Below are 10702 nucleotides of genomic sequence, written 5' to 3'. Positions count from 1 at the left end.
GTTCTGTAACATTTGTTCCAAGTTTGTTCTAGAACTGTGCCTTAATATTGTTATATCGAAGCTCTACAACCCTGTTAGAAGTGTGTTCTATAACGAATTAGAGACAAAGATTAATAATTGTTTTAGAACAGTTTCTACATTATTGTTCTAGAATTGTCCAATCAAAGACGTTCTGTAACATTTTTTCAAAGTTTGTTCAAGAACTGTGCCTTAATATTGTTATATCGAAGTTCTACAACACTGTTACAAGTGTGTTCTAGAAAAAATTACAGACAAAGATTAATAACTGATTTAGAACAATTGTTATGTCATTGTTCTAGAACTGACCAATCACAGACGTTCTATAACTTTTGATCCAAGTTTGTTCTAGAACAGATCAGTTGTCACAGCGTTCTAGACCTGTTACAGATTTGTCATACAACATTTGTCATTGAGTTCTAGAGCTGTTTTAGAAATATTACAGATCGATTGTCACAGCGCAGCGTTGTCTATCTGTTACAGATTTGTTGTAAAATATTTGTAATTGAGTTCTAGAATTGTTCTAGAAATGTTACAGATCGGTTGTCACAGCATTCTAGATCTGTTATAGATTTGTCATACAACATTTGTGATTAAGTTCTAGAATTGCTCTTGAAATGTTACAGATCGGTTGTCACAGAGTTCTAGATCTGTTACAAAATTATTCTAGCGTATCGGGGATAACATAGTTACTTGCATGTTCATAATCTGTTCTAGAACAAGTTCTTTTGTGTTCTGTAACCATGTTTGCTGGGCTACTAACTTCTCCGCTTCTCGTCGTTCAAGAGCGGAATGCGGGAGGTAAATGCAGGATGCATTTACTTCTGTGAAAGCAGAAACTAAGCTGTGTTTTCCTGACCGAACCGCAACTCAACCCCAGCCATGCGAAAGATCGTCTCCAGTTCCAGGGAGCTGATAATAGGGAACAATAGGGGGATAAAGGGACCGGTCTGCGAGGCCTACTATGTCATCCCTGCCAGGATTGAGGTCAAGAAATAAAATCTCACTTACGTATATAAATAAATTTCTAGTATCGGACAAGGATAATATACAGTTGACGTGTTTCATAATTCAGACATGCATACATACACAAATAAGTCGATGGGTCACTGAAATACTTGTCGGACTGGGCGTCATAGAAAGCGCTCGATTAGAGAGATCTATCAAAAGCGTTGATGAAAATTCGACTGCTGAGTTGGCTGAGCAGTCGAATAAACCATCCCCGGGGGTTGCTGGTGGGTCATTGCGTGACTTTGGTGCTGATGGAATTCTGGCGCTCCATGAGGTCCATTCAGTCGCACTCTTTTTGGATTTTGACCGTGATTGTGTTCACTGTTACCTCCTTGCTGCTGCTGATTTTGTTGCTGAAAATTCAGATTACGATATCCTCGCGTCAAAACTCTGCCGCCTCCAATATTCCCAGCAATTCAGCTTTAATCGTTCCAAATAGTCGAGCGGATCACGCCTCATTTCTTTCATGAACTAATCAATCACTTTCTAGTGCTATTCACTAGTTTTCGTTAAAATTGATCATTTTCAAAGCCCTGAGAACGAATATGACGATTTTTTCGGATTTAAAGTTTTCGGAACCTTTTGAAAAATTGCGTTAAAGATGGCGGTAGCCATAGAAAAATTATAACTTTGTAATCTTTGCATTTACCAGGTTTTTTCCAGGTATAATTTTCCATAGTACGGAGCCATTAAAATATTTCGTATTTTTAAAAAATCTACTTTTAATGTGTATTGTGTATACAGTTTCGCGAAGTTATTATAAATAATTTTTTTTCAGTTTCTAGAGATTCAATGAATATGCTAAATTTATAAAGTTTTGAGAGATTATATTACAAGATATTCTTAAATATATTAGTACCATCGAAAAAGTAAATAATTAAATGGTACTAAAAACATAATTAAATCATTTCTTAATTTGTGCATAAAGGGTATGAATTTGAATAATAATTCACATGAATTTTCATTTTATCTTAAATTCCTAAGTTTTCAAGAAAAACTATTGCATTTTCAATAAGATTGATGAATAATTTTATACAAAATAGTTCAATTTTCAACCAGAAATTAGAATATTTTCGCCCTAAAAGTTACAAGACAAAAAATTGCAATAAAACTGATGAATTTTCAATTAAAGTAATAAATCTTAAACTGCAATAATTAAATTTTAAACAAACAAAAAATTAATTATCAAATAAAAAGAAGAATTTTAACTGGAATAGTAGAATTTTCAACCAAAAAGAAAAAACTAAAACTAAAGAGGTCATTTTCATACCAAAAATTAAATAGTTGAATTTTTAGTTAAATCATTAATTTTCATACAAAGTGATGAATTTTTAATTAAAATAATAATTAATCTTCAACAGAAATAGTTCAATTTTCAAACAAAAAAATAACTTTAAAAAGAGTTTAACTTTCAACGAAGCAGTTTTATTTTTAACCAAAAGGGTGAATTTTAAACTAAAACTATGTATCTTTAACTGAAATAGTTGAATTTTTTCTAAAAAAACTTAGTTTTAATTAAAATACATAAATTCTCAAACAAAAAGTTGAATTTTTAATTTAAAAAAATCTATTTTCATTCCAATAGATGAATTTTCAACCGAAAAGATTAATTTGCAACCAAGAAGATTAAATTCTACCAAAAAAGGCGAATTTTCAACTAAAGACGATAATTTTTATACCAAAAATTAAATATATAGTTACATTTTTAGTTCAAAAATTAATTTTCAAACAAAGTGATAAATTTTCGAATTAAATAATTAAATTTTCAACCAAAAAATGAATTTTTAACTAAAATTATGAATATTTAACTGGAATGCATAGTTGAATTTTAAACCAAAAAAGTTATTTTCAAAAATATATATGAATTTTCAAACTAAAAATGATAAATTTTCAACTAAAAATTTTTTTGTTTATAAAAAATTTTCAGTTAAAAAAATTAATTTACAAAAAAAAAATTAATTTTCCAAAAAGTAGTTACATTTCCAAATAAAGTGATGAATTTTCAAATAAAATTATGGATCTTCAACTCGATAGTTGAATTTTAAACCACAAAGATGAATTTTTAACCAAGTGGATTAATTTCTACAAAAAAAAGACGAATTTTTAACTAAACAATGTAATTCTTCAACCAAAAATTAAATTTTTTTTAAAAACAAAAATGTATGTTCAACCAAGAAGATAAATTTGTTACTAAAATTATGGAATATTAAACTGGAATAGTTACATCTTCAATTTGAAAAAATGTAATTAAAAAAAAAACAATTTTAAACAAAAGAGTTCAAGTTTGAACTGGACTAATAAAATTTTCGGTAAAAAAATTCATTTACAACGAAAGAAAAATTGAATTAAAAAAAGAGTGACTTTCAAAAACAGTTGAATTCAACCAAAAATAGAATATTTAAATTTTAAGTTTAAAAAAATCATAAAAAAAAAAGAATTTTTAACAAATTATTTAAATAATTAGTAGGTTTTTCGAGGCATACAAAAATTCCCTGACAATTACAGGTTTTCCAGGTTGGGTAAACACCTTGATTTATAGATTTGGAACTATAAATTTGATGAAAAAATACTTTCAGTAAATGTTGTATAGAATAATTTTATACAAAAATAACCGATATTAAAATTCTCTATTGTCCAAATAAAACCGTCTAGTACGATTTGAATTAAACTATTTTACTAAATTTTCCTTATTAAAGTATAATAAATCTTAAATTTCCACGGAATAATTTATAGAACTCAAAAATACTTTACTTTCATTTAAACAATAATAAAAGTATCTGCATGAACTTTAATATTTTATTTATTTATTTTGAACGTTTTGATTTCATAACAAAAAAAACTTATAATTGATGCTTCAGAGAAATGGAAAAACTGATTTGACAGCTTTTTGATATAATAATTTATTCTTCTTATTACTATCTTTTGGTTAAATTATTATTTTTGTTTAAAGAAAATATGATAGTCCAAACAAATGTTTCTTTCTCTTCTTTTAATAGTCGAAAGCATCTTATTAATTTTTATAAAAAAAAAGGAATATTATTTAACAAACTGATTTATTAATTAAAGGAATAATTAATTAACTACTTTGAGTAATATTTTGTTTACACTAAAATATACTTTTAATCAGAAATTTTTAACTATTCGCATTTAGCTGTATTTTGTAATTTTAGAGCTTAAATTACCTTTAGCATAAATTTAATAAATAAAATAATAAAATTCACGTTTATGGGATTCCTTTAATTTCTAAAGTAATACTAACAAATCTAAATAAAAAATACTTTGAAAATTTTTATATTTATAATCTACGTAAGTCAGATTCATTAAAAATATGTTAACAAGATGATGAATGTTTATAAAAAAAGGTTTGAGTAACTTTTTTCATAAAAATGTATAATTTAGAAGCTGTGGAAACAAACTTCACAAAGTTATAATTTTTTAAATTAAAGAAACACTTAGGGTTGTAAAATAAGAAAAATTATTGCTCTTTGTGACTCCATTCAATTCAAAATAGTTCCGCAAACTTGGGATCCAAGAAATCACCACGATCCTTTTCATGACATCGAAAACTTTCGATTTTTACGCAACTTTTCCGGAGTTATCCGCTCCCCTAAAATTTCAAATGCTTCTGTTCTGTGCTTATACTGCAAACTTTAATTGATTTTAAAGTTAAAATTTTCTAAACTTAAATATTCAGAAGCTTTCAAAAAAGAAATGTAAAACTACTGAACTACAATCAGAATGTTGTTAATTAATGTATCTTTCAAAGGTTAATAGCATAAATGAATTTAAAAATTATTAAAATATTTTTAGTTTGCATCTAAAATTTTAAGCAGATATATAAAAAATGCGGCGTTTTCGAAGAAAGCAGTAGAATTCGAGAGCCATTTTTATAATTAAAAGGCACGTACCAGTCCAAAGTACAAGCATTTTTTAATTCATTTATGCAAATTTTTATCATTCTAAAAGCATTAAAAATAATTAAACCTAAGTATTCGCAAGTTTCTTAAATTAATGATTTTAAAAGCCTTTAAAATTAGAATGTTTCTAATTTCAAGAGATTTTCAAATTCGCACGCATATAATATAGAAAGCTTTTAAACTTTTAGATTTTCAAATTTCAAAAGTCTTTTCAATTTGTAAGATTTTTCCAAACACCAGCATTTTAAAAATTGACAATCTTTCAAATTTGGTACTTTGAAATTTCAAATATGTGTGAAATTCAAATGCATCCACATAAAAATGTTTAAAAAATGTGGGCTTAGGCTATTCACTCTTGTTTTTAAAATGTTTAAAAATGTGGAATGTAAATTTTTTAATTAATTTTAACTTTTAATATGGAAAATTCTCCAAATTCTGATGTTTCATCAAAAAAAGTTTTTAAAAAATATATAAAACGTTAAAATAACTTCAAAATTTCAGATTTCCAGCGTTTTTAAATTGCAGACACTTTTAAATTTAAAAGCTATTTTGAATCAGTAAATCTTTCAAAGTTGAATGATTTCAAAACTATTCATATTTTTAAAAAACTATAAATTTTTTTCATGTTTTCATCATTCAAGTTGTCATAATTTCCAAATTTTCTCTCTTTAAAATTTTAAAGGCTTCTGTAAATCAAGCGATTATAAAGCAGCGCTTTTGAAAGGTGCAGTTTTAAGTTTTACATTTACAGGAATTAAAACTAAAATTTGTTTGGTTCTTAAATTTTACTTTGCATAAAAATGTTTTTAAATGTTGAGTTTCAGCAATGCAGATTCGTGTATTAATCAAACACTTGTCTTTCAAATTGCGGTTTTCAAAATTTTTTAAATGTGGAAAAATTTCCAATTTCCAAATAATTTTGATTTTAAATATGGAATATTGTGTAAATTCTGCATCTGCTTCTAAATGATTTTTTTCAATCTAAAACTTTGCAAATTAAATGCTTTCAAATACTCCATTTTGCACAATAAATAGCACTTTTCAATTTCGGTAAACTCTCAACATTTAAACGCTTTAAAATTTAAAAATCCCAGCGGCTTAAAATTGTAGGCACTTCTAAATTTAAAAGCTATTTCGAATTAGTGCCTCTTTAAATGTTAAGTGATTTTAAAACTAATAATTTTTTTAAAACTATGCATTTTTTAAAATTTTATCACATTTAAATGTTGAAATTTTCTTAATTTTCTCGCTTAGAAATGTTGATGGCTTAAAGCAATTAATAAGCAGCACTTTTGAAATAAGCGGTTTTAAGTTTTTAATTTAAAGGACTTCAAATTAAAGCCTAAGAGTTTTCGCACTCGAATTTTCTTTACAGAATACTTTTTTCGAATGATTTATAAGTATTTTATACTCAAAATCAAAATAAAATATCTACCTCTTTTTGAAATAGGTAAAATTCAAATTTAAGAATTGTTTTACACGTTTTAAATTGAAATTAAGTAAACCCAAAAGGGCTTGTAGCCCTTAAAAGCACATAAGAAAATAATTATTCATCTCACCTAGTAAATTTTAATATGGCCCGGATGTCCAACGATATTTTTTTCTATGCCATTATGGTTATTAAAGCGTTTTTATACTCGAATGTTCTTTTATGAAATAAGTAGAATTCATTTCTCTTTACATATTTTAGCTCGATGTGTAAAAAAGTATTTTGCAAAATTATGATTTAATTTCCTGTTGGACGCAATTAAAGTAATACTAAAAAAAAGGAAACTGAAAAGTGAACAATTTTAAAGAGTTAAAAAAATTGTTAAAATGTTTTTTTTTATACAACATTTTAAATTTTCCATTCAACTGCTAATAAATAAATCACCAGAAAAATGCTTTCTGGAAATATACATTGAGTTCAATAACTTTTAGTTTAAAGATGTTTGAAGCTCTTAAATTTGAAAATTCTTAAAATGGCCAAATTTTCAGAATTAGGTCGTTTTAGAGTAAGTTATTCAGTTTGAAAAGAAAAAATTTAAAAATGAAATAATAGTTCAATTTTCAAACAAAAATTCAAGTTTTCAATAAAGCAGATTAACTGGAACAGCCAAATTTTCTGTTCAAAAAATTAACTTTCAACAATAAAAAAAAGTGAAATTTTCAATAGAATAGTTAAATTTTTATACACAGAGATGGATTTTCAACCAAAAATTGAATCGCTGATATTAAAAAAATTTTAATACTTAATAACAAACAGTTTTTAAATAAAATATACAAAATTAAAGTTAAATAATTATTTTTCAGGTCAAAAATTAATTTTTCATCGAAAGGAATGAATTTACAACTAAAAAATTTGCAAACAAAAATGAAATAGTTCAGTCTTGAGCTTAAAAAATAATTTTAAACTAAAAAAAGGAACTTGGAACAAAATACTTGAAATTTTTAACTAGAAATAATGAATTTTCAAACAAAAAAAATAAATTTTCAAACAAGATAATTAGTTTTCTTGCAAAGTCGAAATTTTAACTAAAAAATTAATGTTTAACCAAGAAAATTTTGTTTAACAAAGGAGTTCGGTTTTCAGAAAATTAGTTAAATTTTTAATTAAAGCGAACGAATTTTGAACAAAATTCTTAAATTTTCAACAAAAAATGGAATAGTGAAATTTTCAGATTTAAAAATCAATTTTCAACAATATAGTTCAATTTGCAAACAAAAAAGTTAATTTTGCAATTAACTAAAAAAGAAAAAACCTTCAACCAAAAATGTAACAGCGAAATTTTCTGTTAAAAAAATTAATATTCAAATTATTTTATGAATTTTCGACCAAAAAATTACTTTTTTACAAAGTAGTATAACTTTTAACCGAAAAAGATACATTTTCAACAAAAAATTGAATAGTTGATATTCCAAAAAAATTTGGAAAATAATTTAATAATAAATAAAAAAGTTTTTCAACCAAAAATACGAACTTGAGGTGAAATACATAATTTTTCAGTAAAAAAATTAATCTCTAACAAAAAAAAGTTTATATTATAGATTAAAACGGTAAATTTTCATCAAAAGAAATGAATTTATAACTTAAAGAAATTTGTAACCAAAAATGAAACATTTCAATTTTTATTTAAAAAAATACTTTTGAAACAAAAAAAAAGGAAGTTGGAACAAAATACATGAAATTTTTTACCAAGAAGAACAAGAAGATTATACTTTCTAGCAAGTCGAATTTTCAACTAAAAAATTAATTTTTAACCACAAAAATATTGTTTATCAAAGTATGTGATTCAATTTTTAACAAACTATTGAAATTTGTAACCAAAGAAATTCATTTTGAACCTAAATAAATGAATTTGCAAACAAGACGATAAATTTTATATAAAAAAATGGCAGACACACAGTTGAATTTCCAACAAAAAAGATCAATTTTCAACAACAGAAAAACAAATTTTTATAAATTAGTTCAATTTTCAACCGAAAAAATGATTACTCGACCCAAAAACAATAATTGTTGAGCATTAAGATTAATTTTTAGCTTAAAGAAAATAATTGTCAATGAAATACATTAATTTTCATATAAACGGTTGCCTTTAAAACGAAAAGAGGCAAATTTAAAAAAAAATGGACAAATTAAATTTTTTGTTATTCAATTTTTAATTTTAAAAAACAGATTTTAAACGAAATAGTTTATTTTAAACCAAAGAGATGAATCTTTCACAAACAAGGTTAAATGTAATAGTAGATATTTCAACTAAAAAATATTTTTATTTAAAAGCCGTTGAATTGAACCAAAAAGAACGAATTTTCAACAAAGCATGTAATTTTTCAGATAAAAAGATCGATTTTCGATCAAACTTAAAACAAAAACAAATAAAGATTAATTTTCCACCAAAGAGAAGAAACTTCAACCGATACAATTTTAATAAAAAACATTTGAATTTAATAAAAACAAAGAAAAAGATTTTTCTTCAAAACATATGATTTTTAAATTTGGAATAATGGTTGTTTTCATTTTTTAATATAAAAAAAAGAAAATTTTTTGAAACTTTCTTTTCGTAAGCAATAATATTTTGTGAAATTCAGAACTATGCAAGAAAAACTGACCCGACTTAAAATATTACATTTTTTATTTCTAAACGGAATGACTGACACTTTATTTTACGAATGAACTATAAACTTTTGTTAATAATTTGTATAGACTAAGCGATTTTTTTAAATATTAAATTTGAATTTTCGCGGAACTTGGACTCGAACAGATCACGCACTCTGGTGATTATAAAACTCTCCTATTGTACATTTCTAGTGCTTTTAAAATGTAAATTTTTGCGTTTACAATTTACAAGACTTGAGAATAAATTTTGAAAGCCATCGAAATTAGATTGCTTCTAAATTTTCAGTATCTTTAAATATGGAAGATTTTTAAAATTCGCTTCTACAACTTTTTATATTCTAGCAGTTCTTAATTTTGAAGGCTAACAAAATTTTTAATTCAACTGCTTTCCAATTCCGAGTGTTTTTCCAATTAGGTTATCTTTTATAATTATAATATTTTATAATTAATCTTTTATCAAATCGATCAATTTGAAATTATTTTTAAATTTTCTGGTGCTTCTATCATAAAAAGCCTGCATTTATCAACAGATTTAATTTCTTAAATTGTGTTATTATGAATTAAAAATCTTCCACAATTCGCTGTGCCATAAATTGGGAAAGCTTTCGAAATTCTCGAGCAGAAATAAATATTCTACCGAATAAAAGAAAAAGACATGGTTAATGGGAAAAATCTTAATCTACTGGATTAAAGAACTCTACTTTTGGACTTCCGGTACGACTCTTATGCAAAGATTAAGCGGCAAACATCGCAAAAACCCGGCCACCATACGGTACTGACAAAGTTTATTGCGGCGCTTACTCTAAATACATACCTGATCCTACTTGAAGTCCAAGCACTTTTTTGGGTATCTCTACACACGTCTGATACGAATTAGGAATGTTTAAACTACATAATAAGTACCGTTTGTTGCTGATTCTGCCTTGCTTTGTTTTCAGTCTTTTCCTCTGTATCGTCGTCCGTCAGGAATTCCCTCTTGGGATAAGGAATGGGACATCCGGCGAAAATACTGAAATCATTTTAGTGATTAACTAGGGGCCGTTCCTAAATTACGTTACCAATATTTGTCTTTTTCGCCCGACCACCCCGCTCAACTTTTAAACAACTAGTAAAATTATCAAATAAAAAAAAAAGAATTTTCAACAAAACAGTTCATCTTTTAAGCTAGTTTCAAAACTATTTAACCAAAAAGACAAATTTTCAACAAAACAGTTAACTTTTAAGCAAGTTTTAAAATTATTACACTAAAAAGAAGAATTTTGAACAAAATAATTCAAACTTTGAAGTAGTAAAATGATTACACCAAAAAGGCGAATTTTCAACAAAACAGTTCATCTTTTAAGCTAGTTTTAAAACTATTAAACCAAAAAGACGAATTTTGAAAAAAAAAATAGTTCAACTTTTAAGCAATTTGTAAAATTATTAAACCAAAAATACGTATTTTCAACAAAATAGTTCAAATTTTAAGCAAGTTTTAAAATAATTAAACCAAAAAGACAAATTTTCAATAAAATAGTTCAAACTTTAAAGTAGTAAAATGATTAAACCAAAAAGAAGCATTTTCAACAAAATAGTTCACTTTTAAGCAAGTTTTAACATTATTACACTAAAAAGAAGAATTCCCAACCAAATAGTTCATCTTTTAACCAACTAGTAAAAT

At 25.4% G+C, this 10702-nt stretch overlaps 1 protein-coding gene across 3 annotated transcripts in view; it reads right to left on the bottom strand.

The window, feature by feature from the left end:
* Window positions 1-1094: 1094 nt before the first annotated feature.
* Window positions 1095-10702, bottom strand: part of LOC117172959 (cyclin-dependent kinase 8) — a 48159-nt gene continuing 38551 nt past the window's right edge. For 2 of the 3 annotated variants that reach the window (XM_033361278.1, XM_033361277.1), the window contains 2 exons: window positions 9946-10051; window positions 1095-1382 (listed from right to left, as the gene is read on the bottom strand). In XM_033361278.1, the coding sequence (XP_033217169.1) occupies window positions 1182-1382; window positions 9946-10051 (307 nt within the window). In that variant the 3' untranslated portion in view covers window positions 1095-1181. Of the gene's footprint in view, window positions 1383-9856; window positions 10052-10702 lie in introns of all 3 variants that reach the window. The other variant, XR_004467080.1, reaches the window with a different exon arrangement.

This window comes from Belonocnema kinseyi, chromosome 5 (genome assembly GCF_010883055.1).
Source record: "Belonocnema kinseyi isolate 2016_QV_RU_SX_M_011 chromosome 5, B_treatae_v1, whole genome shotgun sequence".
In the NCBI taxonomy this organism is placed as follows: Eukaryota; Metazoa; Arthropoda; class Insecta; order Hymenoptera; family Cynipidae; genus Belonocnema; species Belonocnema kinseyi.
The sequence above is the reverse complement of the archived record's forward strand: the minus strand, read 5'-3'. Positions and strand labels throughout refer to the sequence as shown.